Below are 14,137 nucleotides of genomic sequence, written 5' to 3'. Positions count from 1 at the left end.
GAAGGAGATAGGGATAGAATAGGGTAAATTGTCTCATAAAAGAGGCAACAGAAAACTTACAGTGGATGGGAAGAGCAGGAAGGTGAAAGGGAATGGGTGAACCTTACTCTCATTGAATTTGACTTAAAGAGGGAATAACATACACACTCACTTGGGTATCTTATGCTATAGGAAAGTAGGGGGCAAGGGGATAAGAGGGAGGATGATAGAAGGGAGGGCAGATTGGGGGGGGTGGTTAGGAAGGGGGGGTGGTGAGGAACAGACTTTGGAAAAGGGGAGGGGTCAAAGTAGAAAATAGAATAAGTGGGGGGCAGCATAGAATAGAGGGAAATATAGTTAGTCCTTCACAATATATGTACTATGGAAATGTTTTGCTTAACTACACATGTACAACCTATATTGAATTGCTTATCTTCCTAGTAGGGGTGGGTGATGAGGGAAGAAGGGAAAGAATCTGGAAATCAAAGTTTTCAAACAAATGTTAAAAAAAATTGTTTCTTTCATGCAACTGGGAAATAAGATATACAGGCACTGGGGTATAGAAATCCATCTTCCCCTACTAGAAAGTCAGAGGAGAAATGGGGGAGGATATAAGAGAGAGCAGATTGGGGAAAGGGGTATGCAGTAGGATCACCATTTTGGGGTGGGGGATAGAGGAAAGATGGGGAGAAAATTTGTAACTCAATCTTGTGGAAATGAATGTTGAAAACCAAAAATAAGCAAATAAAAAAAGATTTTTTAAAATGAGGAAAAAAATAAATATGTCCACTATTTAAAATTCTTTGCATATTGATGTGAAGATTTAGAAGAAAAGTACAGCATTACTCTATTAAAAATCCAAGGATCCCGTGAATAAAAACAAAAAAGAAATCCCACTAAGAGGCATAATATCCCAAATAAAAAAGGGTCATATGTGTATATATATAAGCATATACATCTGTGTATATTGTGTGCACATTTAATCATATGTATGCATACATGTATATTTCTGTACACTGACATGAATTCACAATTCTTTCCATGCTTCTGTATTCTTTTGATTTATTATTTCTTACAGTGTAATAATGCTTCATTATATTCATATAACACACAGTTTGGCCATTCCTCAGTCAATCAATTAGCATCTGATTTATTTCCAAATGTACAGAAATTATTGCTTTAAATATATGTACACATCACACACTCCAAAATACAAACATGTACACATACACACAATCTAAAATATTTATAGCAATATTTTTAATTGATCTGGAAATAAATGTCCATTGATTGGGAAATTACCATACAAATTGTGATATGTGAATGTAATGGAATATTACTGCATCGTAAAATATTAAAATCTGAAAAAATACAGAGAACCATGGAAAGACTTATGAATTATTGCAAAGTGAAGTAAGCATAAACTGTAAAACTATGCACAGTAAGTTCAGCAACTATGTGGAAATAAAATAAGTTACAAAACAGTACAATAACTATAGGTTCTAGACTTGATCTTGAAGAATAGATGAGAAAATGCTTCTTTTTTCCCTTTGCAGAGGTAGGTGTCTATAGGCATACAATATCATATGCTTGGTCATCATGCTTTGTTAGTTTTACTGAATTTTTTTCTTCCTTTTTTATTTGTAACAAAAGGATGCATCTCTAGGTAGAGGAGGGAGGAGTAATATCTTGGGAACTTAAAGCGATATGAAAATATATCAATAAAAATAAAGCAAGCAGTATACAGAATTCACTTATTGCCTATTGCTTTTTATTTTTTTCTATTTTGCTATAGATGCTTGAAATACGACTATTATATGAAATAAATGATGTGGACTCACCTGAGCTTGAACAAGTTCCACCATTGCCAACACCTGTGGGAGGTTCCAATCCTCAACCTATTCCTCCTCAGTCTCATCCATCAACTAGTAGCAGTTCATCTGATGGACTTCGTGACAATGTCCCATGTTTAAAGTAAGTTTTAAGTACTTAGAAATCTTGAGGGGCTATGCTATTTTCCGAGTGTTTCTTATTACTTATTTGGATATAATGTAAACTCTGGTAAAATGATATTCTAGTGGTTCTGAGGTAGAATAAGATAACAAAATTGTTTTTCTTGAGTTTGACCCACTCAGTGTTCTGACAGCAGTACCAGTGGACATTCTGTGGCAGGGTATTTAACCATGAAAGACTTCCTCCCAAATATCTGTAATTACCCTAAATACATTAGACTTGATATATTTATCTAGGCCTTTTTGAAGCTCTTTATAATTTTGTGCTAAATTGAATGTTTTTCATATTCTCTAGTTTTTTATCCTTAATGTATCTTCTCAGTTTGTATTCGTAGATATCTCTAAGTTTCATGATCTCTTTTGAGGAACTATGAATAGAAACCTATATAGTATCCAAAGGTCAGATGTATGTTAGCTTAGTACTGATGGTATTTTTTTTTTTACTTCTTAATGGTTGATTATTACCCTCTTTGACCAAACCAATGTGTCTGGGAGATGTATCCATTTCTCAGGGCATAACTAGTAGCTGAGGGTCTATAATTCTTGAGATATAGTTTAGATTACTTTTTGCCTAAATGCTTACTGCTTTTGAAGCTCATATAAAATTTACTGTTTGCGCATTTGGTCTTCAGAGATTGTTCTGTTTATCCTGTTGGCTTTTCATTTCTCTACCTGAAATCATTATCTTTTGTAAATTGAGAAATGCCTGTGTATATTTTCAAATCGGTTATGATAATATAACACCCCTCTCAAGACTGAACTATGAAGTCTGTATTGTTATCTCAGTCATATACAAAGAAATTTGTATATACATTGTAAAGCATCTCCTAATCACTTATTGCTTTAGGTGTGTTCTTTTAATTTGACCTATCTTCTTTAAAGACCATTTGTAATAGTACTCCAACTAACATCTTCCTCATTAAAGAGACAGGAAGCAAGTAATTATTTTAATCCTTTGTTATCTCCTTTTTGCCCTCAATGACCATTTGTGCACTGTGATATCAAGTAGCCTTACTTATTCTGGCATTTTGTCTTTGAAGTATTTAAAGAAACTAATAGTTGACTTCTAGATGTTTACAGTATGTTCCTTCCAATTCCTTTTTGACATTTTGTTTCTCTGCTTTTCCCTATTGGGAAATATTTTTAAATGCTCCCTTTGCCACAGAAAAAAGAAAACAAACCAAAAAAACCTCTTCCTTTTTCAGTGAGTCTTTCAAGACATTTTTTTTTCCTATTAAGCTATGGTGTACTTTTTATATCATTCAGTCATGAAAGTTTAATAAAGATCTATATGCCAAATACTATTTTAGGCACTATAAACTATAAATAAAAAAAAATTGAAGAGTCCTTGTCTTCAAGCAGGTTATATTTAGGAGGTAAAATGTTCATAAATTTCTAAGTTATTTCAGGTGGGATTATAACTAATTTCAGGTAGTAAATTCAGGTTCTAGTTGTAGGGGGGTAGAGGAAGCAGGAATGAGAAAGGTCTCATATAAGATGTGAAATTCAAGCAGGGTTTTGAAGAGTTATGGATTTTAAGAAGTGGAAGTGAGGACAGAGTGCCTTTGTGGCTTTGGGTGCAGCCTGTGCAGAGGCTATTCAGCAAACTCTAATGACTCCCTATCAGTCACCTCCAGTCTCAAATATGAAATCTTCTGTTTGGCTTTCAAAGACCTTTGTAACCTGGCCTCTTATCTTTCTAGTCACTTCACTCACCCACATGTATATTTTGATCCAGTGACGCTGGTCTCCTTATTCTTCCTTGTAGAAGGTGTTTCATTTCCTGACTCCAGACAAAACCTATGCAGCTATAATAAGAAAAATAATGAATTATATAGGTGGGGAGGGGAACTTTGCATCAGACATTTCTAGTAATCCAAAATAAGCAATAGAGAATTGACCCAAATCTATTGTACCAAGACCCCAAAATATGGTCATTATTGATCAGAGAATATGAATAGTTTTCAGAGGAAGAAATTCAGGCTTTCAATATCCATATAAAAATGAAATCAGTAGTAATAAAAGATATGAAAATCAAATTAACTTAGAAACATCACCTTATCTGCATGAAAATGCATAAAGACAGTGAGAGTATTGTGAAAGAGAGTAGAGAAGGGAACACATTTAGTAGAGTTGTAAATTAGTTCAACCTTTTAGGAAAACTAGAAAAGTTAGTTAATTTTCATACCTCTTAATTCAGCAGTCTCACCACTGTATATTTACCCTAAGGAGATTGAATACTGTACTATTTGTAGTTTGAAAAAATCAAATTGTGATATATAAATGTAATAGAGTGATGTGCGCTGTAAAATTGGTTGGTCTTTAGTATTTGAAGAGAGACAAAATGATATCACTCTTTTGGGATCAATATATTTATACATATAGTGTGTCTTGACTTACTGATCAGACCGATATGAGCTTGGAAGGTTCTACCACAGGTTAGATGCAAATAGCCCATGTGAACATTTGGGATGGAAATATCTCTAACTTTGTGCATCTTAGGTTTCTCTTGATCTACTGCACTGCTGCTTTACTCACATAGCACAGCTTCTTCTTTGATGCAGGTATGGCATGCTGTTTGGTCCTGTGCCAGGGTCTCCCATGTCTCACAATTGATGTCAAAGTTATTCATAGCATCCTTGAGAAGAGTGTCTTTATATTGCTTCTTTTGACCTCCATATGAGCACTTGCCTTGTGTGAGTTCCCTATAAAAGTCTTCTAGTCAAATGTGCATTTGGCCAGTCCTTTGGAATTGCACTCTCTGAATTAGGGTTTGAATGCTTAAAGTTATGCTTGAGAAAGGGCCTCAGTATCTAGTACCTTATCTTGCCAAGTGATCTTCCAACACTTCCTAAGTCAATTCAAATGGAAGTGATTAAATTTCCTGACACATAATGTCTAGTATTCACAGACATACAACAATGAAATCAGGACAGTGACTGTGGACTCAGTTTGGTAGGCAGCCTAGTAACTCTTTTCTCACACACTTTCCTTTGGAGTGTCCCAAACACTGAGCTAGTTCTGACAATACGTGTATATCCTTGGGAAGTATACTGCCCAGGTTAGCAAACTTATAAGTGGCAGAGAATCAATCCATACTTCATTGTATCTCAGCTTCAGAGGCTGCATAGAGCATACAATCATCTGTGAACAAAAAGTTATGTGCAAACTCTCCCTCCACTTTAGTCTTATTTCGCAGCCTTTTCAAGTTAAATAATTTACCACTGGCCCAGCAGCTGACCTTGATGCTGTTTTCATCCTTATTGAAGGAGTCTGACAACATTGCTGAAGACATCATGCTAGAAAGCATGGGAGTAAGCACACAGCCCTGCTTCACTCTGTTGGTAACTGGAAAGCACTAGATATTTTCCATTATCTAGAACCCATGCAAGTCATGGACCTGGCATACAGTGCTGATGAACTTCTCTAGGTGCCATCAGCTAACTCTGTATGATGGATGGTGAGCAAAAGGTTCAGGCTAGGTGAGCATAGTTAGGCAACAGTGCTAGTTTAATGGAGTACTATAATTGATTATATATCTTTCTTGTTTATGCATGGAAAGTTTCACAGTGAACTTTGAATCACCAGTTTCTAATGTATACATTCAGCTAAACATAGATATCAGTAATGGCCTTGACTACCAAGCCTGCTTCCTTCAAGCTCAGGCTGCTTGTAGGAGACACAGCAATATTTCTTGATACTGATTGCCAAATATTCTTCTTGGAGAAAGATATGGCACACCTGTCCAGAGAGGACTTTGCACCCTCCCGAGTCCGAACAAGTCAACAAGTCCATACTCGGACATAGGTCAACGAGTCCTGAACTCGGAGCAAGTCACAAGTCTCTGGATTCAGATATAAGCTCAAGAATTCATTAGACTTGGCTCCCCACATCTGGGCAACTAAATTTTACCATGATCTTCCATAAGCCCTCATGACTGACAGTATCAAAAGCCTTGGTCAGATCGATGAACATTATATACAGACCTCAGTTCTGCTCCTGGCATTTCTCCTAGAGTCTCCTAGAGTTCCCTTTTGAAGTCTCACTGGCTCTCAGATAGATGATTGTCCTCCAAGTGAAGGATCAGCCTGTTAAGGAGGACTATGGCAAGAGTCTTGTCAGCAATGATTAAGAGAGACCCCTGCTGTGATTGTCACAGGACAGCTTGTTTCCTTTTTCTTTGTAGAGATGGGCAATGGAGACATATTTACTCTCCTGGATAACCCAGAAGATTTTGGTCAGCTTTTGTATGAGGAGTAGAGCTCCTGCCTTGTAAATATCTACAGACTGGATTCAGCACTAAGTGCTTTGCCACATGAGAGGAGTCTAATGCCTGGCATTCAAAACTTTTTTAGTTGAAAGCTCAGCTAAAGAGGGATTGGCTTCAACCTGAGTTATATAGTCAGTGACCTCAGCATTGATTGATGACAGTCTGTTGAGAACATTATGAAAGCATTCAGCCCATCTGTCCAGTATCATGTCCTTATCACTGATCAGTGTGGCTTCATCAGCACAGAGTAGCTAATAGGCAATGTAAAAGTGCTTTGCATTGCTACTCTCAGTATAACACAGAATTTAATATGCCTTCTTACTGAGCCAAGAATGCTCCATCTCTCTAAGCTTCATATGTAGTTTACTTTTTATGGACTGCCTGCTTAAAAATGGATGAGCTATCCTGCTGGTAAACCCTGTACTGTGAAGCACAACAAATATGAAGAACTCAGAGAATTATCAGGGGAAAAAAATTGTATCAAGGCAAGTTAGGGAATGAGGTGGATAGTGTTGGATTTAGAGTTAGCAAAACCCAAATTCAAATCCTACCTTGGACATTTAATAGCTACATGACCCTGTGTATATTTTATCTAAACTTCTTCATCTGTAAAATGAGGAGGTTGGATTTCTGGCCTCTGTTCCCTTCCATGTCTAAATGTATGCTCTTTTATTCTGTGAACAAATGCAGAGTGGATAAAGCAGTAGCCAAAGAACCATACACACAGTGGTTACCACAGTGTGAATGAAAATACCAGTGACAATAAAATTCATAATAACTAATGTTGGTTCCAGATAACTAAAATTAAAACATATTTCCTTCCTGTTAAGAAACTTTAAATTATAATAATTTATAGTTACTTGTGTTATACAACTGCAGTATTTGTTAGTTTTGTTAAACTGTTTTATGTGCAAGAATTTTTATTGGAAAATAATTGATATGACCAAGTTATCAATTAAAACTTAAAAAAAATTACTAAATGACTGCATATACCAGAGAGAGTGCAGATGTCCAGATAAGTGAAAGACACCCATCATTTTTATATCATGTTCCTGTGCTATACTTGTCTTTTCTCCTAAACTCTTCATCTATTTTCTCTTTCCAATCTAGTAGAAAGATCATGGATACTGCAGTCAGAGGACCTGGGTTTAAATCCTGCCTCTGTGTGACTTTGAGCAGAGTACTTAACCTGCCTGGATCTCAGTTCTTCGCCTTTCCAATGAGAGACTTGGTCTACATGGCTTTTCTGATGTCTTCCAGCTCTCTAGATCTGTGATCCTAGGCTTTAATGAACTAATGGAAATGTTGCTTCTGTTTTGATATCTGTTAGTCGTCATTAAAATATTCTTTACCATGTTTATCTCCTGTTTATTCCAGGATTTCCTGTTGAATACACATATGCATGTAATATACACATTATATACACATGATCATCTACACAATGCATATGTATACCACACATGTATGTATATACACATTTTAATATACAGAGCTACTCTGTAGTGATAATTAAGAATGCTTTTGTCTATAACAGTAGGGTAGGTACCAGAAGGTACTCATGGCGCTATTTGCATTTCAGCTGCTTGGAATAAGTTAGAAGCACACCTTAGTGCACAACAGCATTTCTACACTTGTGGAGGTTTGCCTGCTCTTGAGGAGGGACATTGTGGGGCTCATTATGGTGGGTACAAGACGTCCATTCCAGGAGGAAAACCCTGTTATAGAATGTGGGGAGGAACTCACCAATGGTGTGGCTCCTGGCAAAATGTCCTGACATGCTAGTATTATTGTGGGGTTCTTAAATTTCAGGTATCAGGAACAGAACCCCAGTCATCCTACCCTATTTATGGCTCATATTCCAACCTCCTTCGTCTCCTTTTTACCTATCCTGTTAAATATAGTATAACCTTTGAGAGTCATAGTTCCCATCCCACAAACTTTAGTAATATCTCAACTCCTTAAGTGAGTCTTTGATCTTATTGATCACTGTCAGTTCTTTTTTATAAATTAATTTATTTATTTTTAGTTTTCACCATTCACTTCCATAAGTTTTAAATTTTCTCCCCCTCCTTTCCTCCTCAAAGACAGCATGCAATCTGATATAGGCTCTACATATACATTTCTATTAAACATTTTCACATTAGTCGTGTTGTATAGAAGAATTATAACGAATGGGACCATGAGAAAGAAAAGACAAAACAAAAAAAGAAAATAATCTGCTTCGCTCTACATTCCAACTCCATAGTTCTTTCTCTGGGTGTAGATGGCATTTTCTATCATGTATCCTTTGGAATTGTTTTAGGTCCTAGCATTGCTAAGAAATCAGTCATTGCTATCAAAATCAGTCATCGTACACTCTGGCTGTTACTGTGTACAATGTTCTCCTGAGGCCACTCTCTTCACTCAGCATCAGTTCATATAAATCTTTCCAGGTTTTCCTGAAGTTTACCTGTTCATCATTTCTTACAGCACAATAGTATTCCATTACATTCATATACCACAACTTGTTCAGTCATTCCCCAGTTGATGGGCATTCCCTCAATTTCCAGTTCTTGGTCACCACAAAAAAGCTGCTATAAATATTTTTGTACATGTAAGTACTTTTTCCACTTTTATGATTTCTTTGGGATACAGCCCTAGAAGGATCACAGTCAATTCTTGTCAACTCTTGTCCATATCCTCTCATAAGTTAACAACACGGAATGCATCCAGTATACTAAGGATGTTCCTTTTATTCTCTTGATGTTGTGAGGCTACTATTGAAGCACATAGACCTTCTAACCTTCAGCCTATGTTCTTGCCACTTGATCACTTGGCCTACTTTTTGATCACATATTTCTTTGGTGATGTCTTTTATCCAACTTATTCTTTGTAATTGAGACATCTTTCTGGGTCAACTTTATTTTCTCATCTGAAAGATGAAGATATTAAACTAGATGGCCTCCATTGACCTTTTGCAACTCTATGATCATACTCTGTACTATTTTCTGAGAGATTTTTGTCTTTAAATTACAGCCTTATAGTACTACCAGTAAAACATTGGCACTAAAATGATAGGCTTTTGTCTCTGAAAGAGGTTTGAAATCATTAAAGGAAGTCTAAATTTACTGAAAATATTCCAATACTGCTCTCTTTCTCTTCCTGTTTAATTCCAGGCGCAATTCATTGCCCATCTGTAGTGTCTTTTCCACATATAAAATAGTTTTTCTTTCTTTTTGCCTATTTAACATTGCTCAACTGACAGACCTGAACAGTTCTCAACCCTGTACCCTCTTCTCCAGACTCTTTATCTTCTTATTATTTTTTGTCTTCATAGTAAAGCATAGTCTTCCCTCATTGTTTTGAAGAACACTTCATTCTCTATGATCTCCTAGAGATATGAGAAGTATTGTTCAAGCCTTTTCACCTTCTGTTCTAGGGGACTGAGTTATTGAAACTTTGAGCATGTATAGACATTTATTTGGCTATGGCAGAAATGGAGACATCATTCAATCAGTGCAGGTCACTGCAAACTTCTCTCTATCCCAAGTGAGATCATCAGTACTTTTCTATTAACAACTTCCATGGAAAACTGCTATGATAAACTCTTTGGGGTACTTTTATCTACTGGGTTATCAGCCTCTTAGAGATGAAGTGCTATGATTACAGTCAAAGAGCATAGGTTTGAATACTACCACTGCCACTTATTACCTTTGTAACTTTGAATAAGTCATTTAACTTTTCTCGCTGCCAATGTCCTCATCTGTAAAAAAAATGAAGGTATTTGATTTTGATGTGTTTTAAGGTCCTTTACTATCTAAAACTATCATCTTTCTCAACATATTAGCACTTCATTACTTGACAAGCACATTTAACTTTCTTTCCCTTTTGTCATTCACCTTTTACCTCCTTTGTCTTAACAGCTGCCTTTTCTTTCTCCTCCTTTAGCTAGTGTCATTCAGTTCCTCAAGTACTTCCATATATTCATTCCCAAATTCATGCTTCTTTCACCCCAGAATTCCCAAGTCTTCCAAATCACCTTGATAAATTCTTTTCCTTCAGAGCAAGTATTTCTATTCCTTGTTCCTTAAAAAACCAGAAGTAAAATTTTCTTTTGTAAAAAGTATTTCTGGTCTTTCATCTCAGATGGCAAAACTAATAGCAATAGGAAAGAGTTGAAAAAAATTAGAATACAGTTTGGTGTAAGAAAAAGTATCATAATTCATTGTTCAAAATCAGAATGTCCCTACCTCAAGAAGTAGTCAAGTTACCCATCACTGAATACCTTCAAGCAGAAAATGGATAACCACTTCTCAGGAATTATAGAGGGAATTCCTGTTCCAAGTATTTGGTATGATAGAATTAATCTGGGAGTGCCTTGTTCTTGTTATGGAGTTTATTAATCTCATGTCTAGCCAGATTGGACTCAATAACTACCTTCCCCTTCTGCTGAATGCCTATAACTCTTATCATCTTTATAATCAGCCATTTTTATAAGGTCTTAAGGATATTTGTGTTACATGCCTATATAAAGTCTTCTACAGGGCAATATTACACCTTATAAATTTTTATTATTTTGCACAATGTCTTCAATATATATATATTATCAATAAAAAGGTTGTTGATGAATAAATATTATGTTTTCAATTAAAGTTTCAGGATAACAAGTAGTTAAAAAGAGAATGGAAATAAAGTAACAGTTTGATTTGTTTCAGGGTTAAAAATTCTCCTCTCAAGCAGTCTCCAGGCTATCAGACAGAACTAGTAATTCAGCTTGTGTGGGTAGGTGGAGAACCACCACAACAAATAACTAGCCTTGCTGTCAACTCTTCCTACGGCATGTAAGTATAAATTGCATTTATTACCAGTCTCTTCATAATATGGCTTTGTTATCTCTTCTCTCTATCTAAATTATAAATTGGTACTGCTATAATATCTGCTTTTTGTGAATATGGTTTTCATTCCATAGTAAATAATCTTCTATAATACTGAACTGAAATAAAAGTAGACTGATAAAGCAATGTAATATTTAGGGTAAAATTGTAATATTATTTTATCCTCCCCACAAAGAGTATTTCAGTTGACATTTTAGTCTAATAATAGTTCTTGGAAAGATTCTTGTTTTTTCTATAGCATGGCCTAATTTATAACATTCTATAGCATGAACCTAAAATACAGTGTTATAGTTGGATGCTCTGTATGTGTGTATATGTTTATGTGTATGTGGACGTAGACACACATGTATACACATACAAATGCATACATATATATTTAATAGTATATGTAAAGATATTATATATCTTTATATGTCTGTGTATATAGAGACAGGTTCTGATCAATGCAGATAATGAGTTTCATTAAGTGGCTGCATGTATTCAAATTCATACTCTTCAAAGTTATAATTATGTAAAATATGGTCAGTTGTTCCAGCACAATGGAAAGAGGCAGTGTTAATTAAAATACTGTAACCACATCAGAAGATTCATTATTCATGCTAATTAGGACCTAACTGTAATAATTTTTGTAACCTGCAGTGAACTTGTAAACATATAAATATGGAAATAATATATTATACACAATATATCAAGGATTTTTTGACTTATTTAGTGTGAAAACTCCTTCTGCTATTCTATCTCACAACTTCTCTGTAACTAATAGACATAGAAAGCTTCATTAGATTCTGAGTCATGGGGTGGCTAGGTGGCACAGTGAATAGAGCACCTGTCCTGGAGTCAGGAGTAACCTGTTCAAATCCGGCCTCAGACACTTAACACTTACTAGCTGTGTGACCTTGGTCAAGTCACCTAACCCCAACTGCCCTGCCTTCCCCCTTCCAAAAAAAAGCAAAAAAAGAATCAGAGTGACTAGGTGACTTTCCTGTAGTCTCCTGTCTATTAAGCATCTGAGGCAGGATTTGAACTCATGTCTTCATGAATCCAAATTTATCACTCTTTCAACTAATGCCATTCAACTTCTCTAGTATATTATTTAATTAGGTTTACCATAGGACACATCAAAGCATAGTTCATGAACATGTGATTCATTTCTTGTACCATGATATTGAAAAGAAGGTCTCCTAAATGTGTATCTATCTCCCAATCACACATTTTAAAATGGAATTTTACTAATTAATTCTCTTTTTCTTTTGAAGCATAATCTTTTTTATTTCTCCATTCCCAGAGTAGTTTTTGGCAACTGTAATGGTATTGCAATGGTTGATTATCTCCAGAAAGCAGTGCTCCTCAACCTTGGCACCATTGAATTATATGGTTCTAATGATCCTTATCGACGAGAACCCCGATCACCACGCAAATCTCGACAACCATCAGGAGGTAAGAGCAAAAGTAGTGCAGTTCAAAGAAAACTTAAGACCTTTTCAAAACCTGGTTAAACTACTCATTTTTTTTCTGTGAAATAAATACAAGTTAATCAGCTAAGTTAAAAAAAATCTCTTTATTAAAATTTCTGAGTTTCTAATCTCATTATTTGTAAAGTTTGTTTTCCATTTTTTAATTTGTTTACATATAAAAACTTTTTTGGCTAAAATCCTCTTTATATAACCTTTCACAGTCTTTAATCTTCCTATAAATCAAGGGTTCTTTATTTATTGTGTGTCATGGACTATTTTGGAAGTCTGGGTAAGCCTATGAACATTTCTAGAGCTACATTTTTAAATGCATAAAATATGGAGGATTACAAAGGAAAGTAATTATATTGAAATGCAGTTGTCAGAATATTTTTTAAAAAGTTAGCAGACCCTATGTTGAGTACCCCTGATCATGACCATAATTATGAATCTTCCTAATACATCATAAAAGCTTTTTAAAAAGAATTACCTTCTTGCAAAAACAGAGAAAACTGTGGATCATTTAACCTTTCATTTATTTCACTTAGATTATCAGTTTTATCATGAATCTATTATGCATCAGCTAGGGTAAAAGAAGGCAGGGGTAGCAATCATGATCTCAGAAAAAGCAGAAAAAATAGACTTAATTAAAAGAGAATCAAGAAAACTATATTTTGATAAAACTAGTATTCTGCACTTGTTACCAGAAATTCTAGTGCTTTAAAAACTATCTACATACTGGAGGCATTTAAAAATAAAAAGTCATTATCAGTAAACATTAATTTTGCAATGCCACAATATATTTTAAGATGTTGACATTTCATATTTAGTTTTATGTATAAAATACCAATAAGTGATTTTGTACTAATGTTAATAATGTCCATATAATTCTTTGCCATTGTATATTGATGCAAAATTTTTACCTGTGTATGTCTTTATGATTCAAGCATGTCTCTTACAAAGTACATATTGTAGGATTCTCATTTCTCATTCTTTCTGCTTTTGACTTCTATTTTATGAATGAATTCACCCCATTCACTATTAGAGTTATGATTGATATTTGTGTATTTCCTTCTGTCTTCTTCTGTTTATCCTTTTGTTTCTTTTTAATCCCATCTGGCCTCAAAAGTCTGTTTTACTTCTGATGACTGCCTCCCTTAATCTGCCCTCCCTTTTACAATCTTCCTCTCTGTCCCCCACTCCTCACCCTTTGTCTTGTCCCCTTCTTTTCCTACTTCCCTGTTGGGTAGCATGGGTTTCTATAATTAACTGAGTGTGTTCCTTCCCTTTTTAAACTAGTTTATATTAGAGTGAGGTCATGTGTTGCCTACTCCCCCCCACCCTGCCCATTTTCCCCTCCATTGTAAAAATTCTTCTTTGCATGCCTCTTTTATGTGAGTTAATATTTCCCATTCTTCTTCTCCCTTCCCCGTTCTCCCATCACATCTCTCTTTTTCAGCTTTCTATTTTTCTTTTGAGATCATCTCATTATAATAGCCTCACATCCATACCCTTTGTCTATGTAGAATCTTTCTAGCTGCCCTAATGGTG

General features: G+C 35.2%; 1 protein-coding gene across 4 annotated transcripts in view; it reads left to right on the top strand.

Annotated features, from left to right (window-relative positions):
- Positions 1–14,137, top strand: part of STXBP5 (syntaxin binding protein 5) — a 202,417-nt gene that overhangs the window by 124,961 nt on the left and 63,319 nt on the right. For all 4 annotated transcript variants that reach the window (XM_069069727.1, XM_069069725.1, XM_069069724.1 and 1 more), the window contains exons 16-18: positions 1,775–1,953; positions 10,956–11,081; positions 12,421–12,572. In XM_069069727.1, coding sequence (XP_068925828.1) covers positions 1,775–1,953; positions 10,956–11,081; positions 12,421–12,572 — 457 coding nt within the window. The remainder of the gene's footprint in view (positions 1–1,774; positions 1,954–10,955; positions 11,082–12,420; positions 12,573–14,137) is intronic.

This window comes from Petaurus breviceps, unplaced genomic scaffold (assembly GCF_028583685.1).
Source record: "Petaurus breviceps papuanus isolate PSGF00001 unplaced genomic scaffold, PetGlider_PUasm1.0 90784, whole genome shotgun sequence".
NCBI classification, from domain to species: Eukaryota; Metazoa; Chordata; class Mammalia; order Diprotodontia; family Petauridae; genus Petaurus; species Petaurus breviceps.
Note: the sequence above shows the minus strand (reverse complement) of the source record. Positions and strands in the feature narration are given on the sequence as shown.